General features: G+C 50.7%; 1 protein-coding gene across 1 annotated transcript in view; it reads right to left on the bottom strand.

The window, feature by feature from the left end:
* Positions 1-12,665, bottom strand: part of DBH (dopamine beta-hydroxylase) — a 43,200-nt gene that overhangs the window by 10,924 nt on the left and 19,611 nt on the right. Inside the window, exons 6-9 of the mRNA XM_006123799.4 lie at positions 10,948-11,114; positions 8,325-8,468; positions 7,884-7,922; positions 3,801-3,860 (exon numbers count right to left, since the gene is read on the bottom strand). Coding sequence (XP_006123861.2) covers positions 3,801-3,860; positions 7,884-7,922; positions 8,325-8,468; positions 10,948-11,114 — 410 coding nt within the window. The remainder of the gene's footprint in view (positions 1-3,800; positions 3,861-7,883; positions 7,923-8,324; positions 8,469-10,947; positions 11,115-12,665) is intronic.

The raw sequence follows: 12,665 nt of genomic DNA, 5'->3' as shown, positions 1-12,665 counted from the left end.
CGGCGGCCATTTTTATTCTAATGAAGTGTGGGATATTTAAATCCCCGCTTCATTAGCAATTTCAGAATGTCTAATTTACATTCCTCTAGTGATAGAGGGATGTAGTCTAGACATACCCAAGGTGTGGTCAGCTAGCGCACCCATTCCTCAGTCACTGTTCTTTGGGGAAATGGCTGATGGCCCCGACTCAGCAAAAACAACAAGGAGCCCTGTGGGACCCTAGGGTATGTCTACACTACCCTCCTAATTCGAACTAGGAGGGTAAGGTAGGCATACCGCACTTGCAAATGAAACCCGGGATTTGAATTTCCTGGGCTTCATTTGCATGATTCCGGCTGGCGCCATTTTTAAATGCCGGCTAGTTCGGACTGCGTGCCGTGTGACTACACGCGGCACGAACTAGCTAGTTCGGATTAGGCTTCCTAATCCGAACTAGCTGTACACCTCGTTCCACCTAGTTCGTGACGCATGTAGCCACGCGGCACGCAGTCCGAACTAGCCGGCATTTAAAAATGGCACCGGCCAGGATCATGCAAATGAAGCCCGGGAAATTCAAATCCCGGGCTTCATTTGCAACACCGTATGACTACATTAACCCCCCTAGTTCGAACTAGGGGGGTAGTGTAGACATACCCTTAGAGACTAACAGATTTATTAGGGCATCAGCTTTTGTGGCTAAATCCCACGTCCTCATTTGCCCTAGTAAATCTGTTAGTCTCTAAGGTGCCACAGGACGCAATGTTGTTTCTGCAGATACAGACTAACAGAGCTACCCCTCTGAGACTGACTCAGTGAGGTATTTAAGCACGTGTCTAACCTGCAGCAGCACTCATCTAATCGCATTGACCCAGAGTGTAAGGCTAGGTCCAGACTGCGGAGCTATTTCAGGATATCCCTGGCATCCCGAAATAGCTATGCTGTGTCTTAAGAGCAAGCCCATTATAGCGAAATAGAACGGGCTCTCTATTCCGACGTGCCTGCAAACCTCATTGCACGAGAGATTTAAGGGACATTTCGGAATAGCGCCTTATTTCAAAATAAGATTGAAATAAGCAACGCAACACAATTTGCATAGTGCCAATTGTGTAGCTTATTTCATAGAATCATAGAATAATAGGACTGGAAGGGACCTCGAGAGGTCATCGAGTCCAGCCCCCCGCCCTCAAGGCAGGACCAAGCTCCGTCTACACCATCCCTGACAGATGTCTATCTAACCTGTTCTTAAATATCTCCAGAGAGGGAGATTCCACCACCTCCCTTGGCAATTTATTCCAATATTTGACCACCCTGACAGTTAGGAATTTTTTCCTAATGTCCAATCTAAACCTCCCCTGCCGCACTTTAAGCCCATTACTCCTTGTCCTGTCCTCAGAAACCAAGAGGAACAAATTTTCTCCTTCCTCCTTGTGACACCCTTTTAGATATTTGAAAACCGCTATCATGTCCCCCCTTAATCTTCTTTTTTCCAAACTAAACAAGCCCAGTTCATGAAGCCTGGCTTCATAGGTCATGTTCTCTAAACCTTTAATCATTCTTGTCGCTCTTCTCTGTACCCTTTCCAATTTCTCCACATCTTTCTTGAAATGTGGCGCCCAGAACTGGATACAGTACTCCAGCTGAGGCCTAACTAGCGCAGAGTAGAGTGGCAGAATGACTTCACGAGTTTTGCTTACAACACACCTGTTGATACAACCTAGAATCATATTTGCTTTTTTTGCAACAGCATCACACTGTTGACTCATATTCAACTTGTGGTCCACTATGACCCCTAGATCCCTTTCCGCCATGCTCCTTCCTAGACAGTCGCTTCCCATCTTGTATGTATGGAACTGATTGTTCCTTCCTAAGTGGAGCACTTTGCATTTCTCTTTATTAAACCTCATCCTGTTTACTTCTGACCATTTCTCTAACTTGCTAAGGTCATTTTGAATTATGTCCCTATCCTCCAAAGAAGTTGCAACCCCACCCAGTTTGGTATCATCTGCAAACTTAATAAGCGTACTCTCTATCCCAATATCTACATCATTGATGAAGATATTGAACAGTACGGGTCCCAAAACAGACCCTTGAGGAACTCCACTTGTTATCCCTTTCCAGCAGGATTTAGAACCGTTAACAACAACTCTCTGACTACGGTTATCCAGCCAATTATGCACCCACCTTATCGTGGCCCTATCTAAGTTATATTTGCCTAGTTTATCAATAAGAATATCATGCGAGACCGTATCAAATGCCTTACTAAAGTCTAGGTATATGACATCCACCGCTTCTCCCTTATCCACAAGGCTCATTATCTTATCAAAGAAAGCTATCAGATTAGTTTGGCATGACTTGTTCTTCACAAACCCATGCTGGCTATTCCCTATCACTTTATTACCTTCCAAGTGTTTGCATATGATTTCCTTCATTACCTGCTCCATTATCTTCCCTGGGACAGACGTTAAACTGACCGGTCTGTAGTTTCCTGGGTTGTTCTTATTCCCCTTTTTATAGATGGGCACAATATTTGCCCTTTTCCAGTCTTCTGGAATCTCCCCTGTCTGCCATGATTTTTCAAAGATCATAGCTAAAGGCTCAGATACCTCCTCTATCAGCTCCTTGAGTATCCTGGGATGCATTTCATCAGGACCTGGTGACTTGCTGACATCTAACTTTCCTAAGTGATTTTTAACTTGTTCTTTGTGTATCCTATCTTCTAAACTTACCCTCTCTCTGCTTGTATTCACTACGATAGGCACACCTCCAGACTTCTCGGTGAAGACCGAAACAAAGAAGTCATTGAGCATCTCTGCCATTTCCAAGTTCCCTGTTACTGCTTCTCCCTCCTCACTAAGCAGTGGGCCTACCCTGTCCTTGGTCTTCCTCTTGCTTTTAATGTATTTATAAAAGGTCTTCTTGTTTCCCTTTATGCCTGTAGCTAGTTTGATCTCATTTTGTGCCTCTGCCTTTCTAATCTTGCCCCTGCATTCCCGTGTTGCTTGCCTATATTCATCCTTTGTTAGTTGTCCTAGTTTCCATTTTTTATAGGACTCCTTTTTTATTTTGAGATCATGCAAGATCTCCTTGTTAAGCCAAGCTGGTCTTTTGCCATATTTTCTATCTTTCCTACACAGCGGAATTGTTTGCTTTCGAGGTAAGAGTGCACAGAGATCAAGTGCAACCTGTCACCTGTGCCTCCCTGTCTCATACACACCTGTACGTGCACACATGTGCACATGTAACCCACACACCTCCTGGGGGTGGTGCACTGTTCCATGTAGTGGCACTTAGACCTCTTACAGAGAGAATGAGTTTGCTCTACAGCCTTAGCTGAGAGCCAGCTGGCTTTTAGCGCAAGCGGTACACCAGGGATAGGGAACCTAAGGCTTGGGGGCCAGACACGCCCCCTGGGCATGACTGGAACTCACCCTCAGACTCAGGGCTCCCCCTCCAGCATTGGGGAGCCTATGCTGGTGCTCCAGCCCCACTGCCGTCCCTCTATGGGGCTGAAGTATACAACATCTACTAATTTGGGGCCCCCCCAAGGCTCTGGTGTGTGAGGGGAATGTGGAGAATGTCTTTCTCCTTCTAGGACAGGGGTCACTTCTCACTTGTGTGCGGCCCCCGACTGATTTTCCTGTGGGTCAGTGGCCCCCCGGTCCCTGTGGAAGAGGCTCATGCACGAAGCACCAGAAGTCCCAGGTTTAATTCTGCTTGTCAGCTTTACAATTCGGGGCTTGTCCAGGATTTCCAGTGGGATGTCTCTGACACGTGGGCCGTGCCTCAGGTAGGGGACGTATGTAACCTGTGCGCACACTTACCACCGTTGCTTGGTTCCTGTCCTCTGTGTTGTAGGTGCAGGTCGTGACGAGCACATCGCCCTGTGTGTGTAAGCACATATTGCCACAGCGTTAGGCTTGAAACCCTCTTACTGCTTCTATATCTGCACGGCCAGGAGGGTGCCATGGGAGCCCTATCCCAGACTCCATCCCCACAGAGGCTTAGATGACGTCAGACCCTTTGACAGGCCGGCCTGCGGGTAAGTGTCTGTGCCAAGCAACCATTCTCTGAAGGGAAGGGTTCCAGTCATTGCCCTGCGCGATTTTCCGACCCCTGCCGACTTTCTAAGGCAGGATGGGGAAACTTTTTTTGGGTTGGGGGCCGCTGAACCCCAGAAAAATCAGTCAGGGGCCACACACGAGGGCTTTCTCTGGCAGTAGGGCGAGCTGGCGCCCAGGCTTCAGCCCTGCAGGGGGGTGCCGAGGCTCGGAGACTTGCTGAGGGGCTGAATCGCAAGTGTCGGCTTGTCCTGCTGCACGGGGAAACTCCGAGCCTCACCGTGGGCAGGGCGGGATTAACACCTCTGGGGGCCCGGGGTGATTAGGTTTCTTTTGGGCTCCCTAGACTGCAGGGCGAGACAACAAAATGGGTTCAGTGCAGTGGTGTAGCCACAGGGGGGCCTGAACAGGCTGTGGCCCGTACCCACTTTGCATCCAGGCCCACCCCCATTGCTGCCCACCCACCTGAAGTTAGGGCCCAGTGGGCTCTTCTGGCTTTGCCACTGATTCAGTGTGTGGGAGGGGGCAGTGGGTTAAGACAGGCGGGTAGCTGTGGGAGGGAGTCAGATCTCCAACTGGGTGCTCGGGTGGGACTGGGGACAAAGTGTTTGGGGTGCAGGAGGGGGTTCTGGCTGGAGCTAAGGGCAGTGGGCTCAGGGCAGGAGGTTGGGATTAGGGTGTGGGGTCTAGGAGGGAATTAGGGTGCGAGAGGGGCTCAGGGCTGGGGTAGGGAGTTGGGGTATGGACACTTACCAGGGGTAGTTCCTGATGCGGGGGCACAGATGGCTCCATGTGGCTCTCTCAGCTGTGGGCATCGCTCCCTGCAGCTCCCATTGGCTGTGATTCCCAGCCAATGGGAGCTACGGGAGGAGGGTTAGGGGGGTGCCTGCACATGAGGGCAGTGCAGGGGGCGGAGCTTCCCCTGGCACATGCAGCTACACAGCTCCAACCTGGAGCTGCAGAGAAGAGGCACAGCAGCGCGCAGAGATGCCTCCCCCCACCTTCCCTCCCGGATGGGCTGGCCCAGATCACAGGGGCTTTAGGGGCTACATGCAACCCATGGACCATAGGTTCCCCATCCCTGTGCTAAGGAATCTAGAACCAGATTCTGAAAGGTTTTTAAGCACCTAAAGCAGCAGACAGGCAGTGAGTGGCATGACAGAAGTGCCTAAGCAAGCTAGGCACCTAACTCCCATTGGCATAAAGTCATTACGGCCTCTGAAGCTGGTCAGGGCGTTTCCAAGCCACGAAAATTTCCAAAAGTGTTTGTAATTTTTTTTTTTTTGCCTAAAAAGTGTTTTCTGCTCAATGTTGTCTGTTCATGCTGCTGGAACAATGCGATTGTAAGATCCCCAGAACAGCTGGTGGGCAAATGGATTCCAATTGTTAATATTTAGTAATAATACTGAATATGGTTTTCCTGCTACATTTGTATGGCAAGCTCCTGGAGGGCTCTGCATGCCGCTCCTGCAGGTTGAAGCTGGCTTGGGGTGGGGGCAGAGAGTTTTCCAAGGATGGAGATTTGAGTGCAGCAAGACGGAAGGGAAGGAGAAAACCAGGGTCACTGAGGCTATGTCTAGACTGCAGGCTTCTTTCGGAAGAAGCTTTTCTGGAAGATCTCTTCCGGAAAAACTTTTTTCAAAAGGGAGCGTCCACACAGCAACAGCGCAACGAAAAAGCGATGTGCTTTTTCGAAAGATAGCATCCACACGAATCTCGCATTTCAGTTGTGATTACTGTGGATGGAATGGCCACTAGGGCACCTGTGCTTTTTCCTGGAGGCCTCTTCTTTTGAAAAAATACTCTCTTCCACATCCACCCACGCTTTTTTCTGAAAAAGCTTTTTCGGAAAAAGGCTTCTTCCTCGTAGAATGAGGTTTACCGCCGTTGGAAAAACCCCTGTCCAAAGAACGCCAATAGCAGTGTGGATGTAAGTATTGTTTTTCTGGAAAAACTCCGCAGTGTAGACATACTCTGAAGGAGAGGGGCTACTTGAGCTAATCTGCTCCATGGCTACTTAGCAGGTGCAAAGTGAACGTTGACGGCTCCGGAGCCAATCTCTAACCTCAACCTTCAGAGCTGAGTTACCTGGCCAGTGCTTAGCGGCTAAGTGAGAGCGTCTGGCTAAGAATTGGGCCTGCCAACGTGGCGGGAGGACTCAGTTGCCCTGGGGTCCAGAAATTCATGTGTCTAGGGCTCGCTGCTACGATAGCAGCAGTGGAGGATGGAGCCCTGGGTCCTTTAAATTGCCACCAGAGCACCACTAGGCGGCTCTGAGGACTGGTAGTGGGTAGACCACAGCGGTCGCCTGGTGGCACCGAGTGCTGGCTGCCCCCCGCCCAGCCCCTTGTGTCTGAGGCCCCACTTCTTCCAAGAGTGCAGAGCCGTTCCTCCGCCTCACACACCTGGTCCAGGTGCCTGGCAGGTCTCTCGGCACCCCCTGCTAACGGTTTTCTGCTTCACTTATTGTCACAGCACGTAGGATCAAATCATGTCAGGGAGTCCCCAGTTTTAAAGGCTCATTATGATCCTGTTGTCAGATTATCCATTAGGCACAATAGCCAGAGGCGGATATAGGGCAGTGCGAACGGGGCGGCCGCCCCGGGCCCCGCGCTTCAGAAAGCCCCACGCATGCGCCATGGCACCGCCACGCATGCGCCGTGGCAAAGGGGGGCCCCCGCGGAATTATGCTGCCCGGGACCCCGCAGAACGGTCATCTGCCCCTGATAATAGCCACAGTATCTAGGGCAGGTCTGTGCAAAATACGGCCCGTGGGCCAGATCCGGCCCACCAACCCACCAGATCCATCCCATGGAGGCAGCGGGGAGCTCCAAGCAGGCTCCCCTGCGTGCCCCCCATGCCGTGCAGAAACACGGCTGCAGGGCTCCATTACTGTGTTCAAACTGGGGGTGGGGAGGGGGAGTTTCAGGAACTGCCCCGCCTCCAGCACAATCCCATTGGCCGTTTTCTGGCCAGAAACCAGCCAATAAGAGCTGCTTGTTGGAATAACAGGCAGCCAAGAAGAACCACACCCTCTGCTCAGTTATTCAGTGAAGCACATGGGCAGGCAAGCAGGCAGAATGGCTGACTAGGAAATGTTTTAAGCTCTGCAAGCCTTAGTTCTGCAAGCTGGCTAGTTTGGTAGCTGGCAGGTAAGTCGCTGGGCCACAGCCTGCTTCTGGCACCCCAGCCCTATTCTGCCCCCCCTCCCCACTCAACCCAAACCCTCTGTCCCCCTCTTTTAACACCCATACCACACCCCCTTCCAGATCTGGCACCCCAATCTCCTGCCCCAGATCGCAATACCCTCCTACCCCAGGTCACATCCCAAACCCCTGCGCTCCAGTTCCCTGCGCTAGGTCATAACCGCCTCCTTCACTCAAACTCCCTCCCAGCCTCCAGTCTCACGCCTGCTCTCTGGTCTCTTACCCCAAGCTCCCTTCTGCACCCAACCTCCATCCCAGACCCCACACCTCCTCCATTAATATCATGGAAGAGTGCAGCCCTCGGCCACTTTCCAAAATCTTGGAATGCCCCCCCCCCATCAAAAATTATTGCCCACCCCTGCTCTAGGGCCTAGGAAAAATGTAGGGCCTATAAAAAATCATAATTAATTTGAAAATAAAAAAAGAAAACATCTTACAATTAGGATATAGGGGAAGGGCATTTCTCCCTTACGAATTTCTATATAATCTAATTTAAAGGCCTATGATTATGAGAGTGCCTAGGGCCTTTGAAGACATCATCTGGCTCTGATGTCATCTGACCCCCCATGGAACACAGGCCAAAGAGGAGCTCCCAGGTCCTACCCTTGGGAGCGGCTTAGTTGCTTCTGCTGACACTCACCGGGAACACAGAAACCATTTTCTTTAACATGCGGATCTCCTAAAGGAAGAAAAACAACACTGGAGTTAGATGCAACCAGTTCCCCCCTTTGCTACCCTAGCTTCCCCATTAAGCACTGATGAGTCTAGTTAAGAGCAGCACTGAACCCGGTTTGCACCCGTGTCAGCGTTCCCTAACCTGAGCGCATGGGCAGCCACTTAGGAGAGATTCAAATGCTGCCCAGCGGATGAGCAGAGTGCCAAGAGCTGGTAGCATGTGTTTCTACTGGTGGTGCACATCTGCACATGCCTTAGTGCGCATAAACAAAATTTATTCTGCACACAGGAGGATAAAAATTGGAACCTTGACCCATGTGTGCGGGAAATGAGACCAACCATTGAATGGAGGCAGGGTTGTTTTCAAGGTGGGCTGACGCTGCAGGCAACGGGGAAAGGAGAGTACCTGGAAGTGAGGGCTGTAGTGATTATCCGCATTCACAACTTCCCTTTCTCTCCCGTCGCGGGACAGGATCGTCACCACCTTCCTTCCCGTCAGGTGAGTGTGGAGCTGGGAGGCAAAGATGTGGATCCCGGCCGGGGGCAGAGCCTGGAAGAAAAACCCCATGAGCACGTCCAGGCTTGTGTGGGCCGAAATAACGATGAATGAATAAATCAACCAGCATCACTCCCTCTTTCCTAAAGCCCTTTTTTCCCTGTGCTCTTCGGGAACTGAGCATGGCTTCCCTGGGCGGGGCAGGGCAAGCACTTAAAGACACAGTGTCAAGTAAATGTAAAGAGCAGTTTGTTTTTTAAAGTCTCTTAGCAGCGTGAAAATTAATGTTCTTTGGGGGGCCAGCAATTCAGTTTGTCCAGCACTGATTTACTCACCACCACTTTCTAATTCAGCAGAAGCCGCCTGGCTTATGTTGGTTAGTGCTCCACACCAGCTATTGTTTTTGAGTACGGCCCCTAAAAATAGCCTTTAAAACTGCTTTGATGTCACAATGGAAATTGAGAAAGCACACGACGGAGGGAGTCCAAATCCCGACCCCATTCCCCATCACATCCAAATTAAAAATCCTGGTGTGTTGTTTCTTTCCCCCTCCTCTCTGCCTACGGCCATGTCCAGACTCAGGGGTTTTTTTGGGAAAAGTAGCCTTTTCCCGAAAAAACTTCCCCTGCGTCCAGACTCAAGCCGCGTTCTTTCGAAATTATTTCGAAAGAACGCGGCTTTTCTTTCGATGGCGGTAAACCTCAATTTACGAGGAAGAATGCCTTCCTTCGAAAGTTCCTCTTTCGAAGGAAGGTGTTCTTCAATGTAAAGAGGCCGTCTTCGAAAGAGAGCATCCAGACTCGCTGGGTGCTCTCTTTCGAAAAAGCGGATTTTTCTTTCGAAAGATCCGCCTGCAGTCTAGACGCGATCTTTCGAAAGAGGCTCTTTCGAAAGATGCTTTCGAAAGAGCATCTTTCGAAAAAAGCCTGCAGTCTAGACATAGCCTACATGTCTGTCAGGTCAGGCACCCACAGCCACTGAAATCGAGCACACCACAGGTGGTACTGTAACAAAATGTTCAATCAAATTGGATAACGGGCCTTTAAATAGGAGAAATGTAAAACCCCAACAGACAGCTGCCTTGGGGTGGGATTTATATCCTTGCACGGTGCCCGTCCACCAGTGTTCAATATTCATTTGTTTTGTCTTAAGGAGAAAAAATGCACCTTTCAGGAGCTGAAAGGCCAGTGATAAGTTTTCTGAGACAGCCAGGGAATGGGGCTTAGACCAGGGAGATAAAGCCGATGGCTGTTCAGGAGAATTGACTTCAAATGGACTGTCAGCACTTTCTGAACAGCTGGAGAACACTCCTGGGTCTTTGCTTGAAACAGCATTTTTATGATGGAACTCACAGTACTACGGGCTGGAAAGGGGGGTTCCGACTGTAGCCACAAGCATTTTATCGGGCAGTGAATTGGACGCTGGCTGCGCAGTGACTGTGAGGCAGTGAGATCGGCGATACCTCATACACACAGCAGCTTCACCAAGGGGAGGGATGCCGTGCGAGGACACGCAGGGTACACCCGGCTGCCCCCGGACTTTGATAGCAACCTACATGGGGCTAAACAACTGGCCCAAGGAACCTAACCCTGTCATGTTCTTGCTTGTCAGTCTGCTACCAATTCTAGAGAAAAGAAGCTGCTTGAAGATGCTGAGAACCCAGGGGGGCATTTTTTGCTTCCCCGGTCTTAGCACTTCGATTAAAAACCTCAGTCTAAACACAGGGCTGGGAGCCAGGAACGACCAAGTCCCAGTCCTTGGTCTGCCATCAGCTCTCTGGCCTTGGACCACACCTTCTTGCATCAACCCCACCTTGCCCCTCTACCTGCATGAGAAATTAACCGTGCCCAACGGGTGGCGAGAAAGAGACATTCCTCCATGGTGCAAAGCCACTTTGGCGAGGCTGCTGTCAAGGCAGCATAAACGACACCAAGTTGCTGCAACTTTTCTTTCATTCCTAATTAGCTTTCATCCATGTGCTTACACACAGGTGCTTACTTTGGCAAGAGCTGGCTTACGCCGGGGACGCTAATGATCCAACCCAGTGTTTCTCAATATAAAGTACCCCCTTTAAAAAAGTAATGATAAGTACCCCCAGTACCTACAGTTTTCAGACACACAATTTTTTTTTCTACCATTGCAACACATTCGTTTAAACAATTTAATTGCAGCCGGGTGGGCGATGAAATTTTTGGGTGTAAAAAATACAAAAATAATTAAACACGGTGAAACTTAAAACCAAAATTCTGTTTTCTCCAAATTTCAGTTGTGTTGATGTACCTCCCAGACTTCTCAAGTACCCCTAAGGGTACGCGTACCACTGGTTGAAAAACACTGATCCGACCCACGGACCTGGTCACCTGCCTCCTGAGGATGATGCGCAGATGCTAAAGACACGTAGCTACTACCTGGCCAGTTCATCTCTAAACCTCAATACTCTCATCCGAGTAAACAGGCGCTAGGCCTGGACTTTCCATGTGCCACTGAGTGGGGAAAGGTTGCCCAGACCTCTGCCAGGCTCTGGCCGACTCACCGCTTGGGTGCATTTGTCTGTGCAATACCCCTTCAGAAGGAAACCGGTTTCGCCAGGTGGGATTGCCATCACCGGCGTGTAGACCAGGCCCAGCTCCATAATGCCGGCATCGTAGTGTCGCAGCGTGGCAGTATAATAGAGGCGAATCCCCGAGGAGTCGTGACGACCTGGTGCAGAGAGGGGACACGACATAACACCGTGTTGCAAATCGCAGTGGGAGTAAGAATCACACGTGGGAAAATGTCAGGCATGAAAAATTCAACGTCAGGGCACTACACTTCGGGAAAGCAGCTTCCCTTTGCTGGCAGACTGCATCCATTCCTTGACCTAGTATCAGTATTTTAAAAATCCTATTGTAATCCCCTCTCCCCCTAGGCAGTTGTACTAGCAACAAGAGACTGGACTAAATGGTCTCTAAATATGTACTTGGTAATCTAAAAAGGTCACCAGCAGTGTTCTCTCACATTTTTTCAATCCAGGGGTGGAATGACTTTTGTTATGTGCATCAAGGCAGGCGTGGATGTGCACCACCAGTAGAAACACTTGCTGCTGGCTGTGTGCAGCTATGGGTGCTCTGCTAATCAGGTGGGTGGCACCTGAATTTCTCCTGGGTGGCCGCCCGAGTGCTGAGCTTACAGGGAACACTGGTGGCCATCCCAGCCACTGATCGCTCCCAGGGGCACCAAGAGGAGAGGAGGGAATCAAGTGGGAATGTCTTTGGAAGTCCATGAGAGTCCATTGAGGAGGGGAGTATGTTTAGGAGGCAGATTTTGGAGAAACCCTGAGCTCAGTTCAGACCCAGGGATGGGAATCTCTCTCTTCTCTACCTTTTCCAGTCTCACTCTGCTTCTAAACTAGGGACTCTCGGTGCAAAGGCTGCAGGACGTGTATCCCAGTTTTGGGCTGGTTGGGAGCCCGACAATCCAGGCCCAGCAAGGGTTAGCATCTAGCTTCTCTGCCCCAAGAGCAGGGAAGGGGCCAGCCTGTGACTGAGAGACCCAAACTAGTGCCTGGTTCCCTCCTAGCTCTATAGGAGATGTAAGCAGTGATTGCCTTAATGCGATGATTGATTCCCAACACCCCCTGGAAAAGCTGTACGGGCCTGCACGGTGCCAGGGGGTAGGACAGGACCAAAGCTCCCCCTGTTTCCCTTCCCTGCCCACATCGGCAGAGCAATGCTGTGCGGGGACCGGCAATGTGGGGGCATCTCATGCAGAGGTGTAAGAGGGCTCCTTGCTTTCCCTTACTTCCTGCTGCAGTCCCAAAGCCAGGTTCCTAACTGGGCTCTCTGCGGATTAGAGGCATTCGGCACCCGGGGGTTCCAAAAAAAGCTCTTTGGTGCTGACGGGTGTGAGAGTCCCCACTGAAGAGACCTGCTCCAGGAAGGATTTGGGGAGAGGTTCTGTGGTCTGAGCTATGCAGGACGTCAGGCTCGCAGCTGTCCTTCTCTTCTGGCCTGGGAATCCACATATAGGGCAGCCATTGCAATGAAAGGGTCCTGCTCTCCCCTGTGGCTGGGGAGATCCATCCCCCAATTACAGCGACTAGCCTGCTAGCAATGGGGCTTCTCTTCTGCTGCCCCCACAAACTGGTTTGGACCCTGCCTAGAGTGAGACGAGTGGACAGGATGCTTGTTCTATGCTCTGTAGAGCCTGGGGCTGGAACGCAGCACCTAACAGTATCCATCATCTCCTTCGTCTCCGGGCTCCTTCCCCCAG

The sequence above is a fragment of the Pelodiscus sinensis genome, chromosome 22 (genome assembly GCF_049634645.1).
Source record: "Pelodiscus sinensis isolate JC-2024 chromosome 22, ASM4963464v1, whole genome shotgun sequence".
Classification (NCBI taxonomy): Eukaryota; Metazoa; Chordata; order Testudines; family Trionychidae; genus Pelodiscus; species Pelodiscus sinensis.
This window is presented reverse-complemented; position numbering and strand designations above follow the sequence as displayed.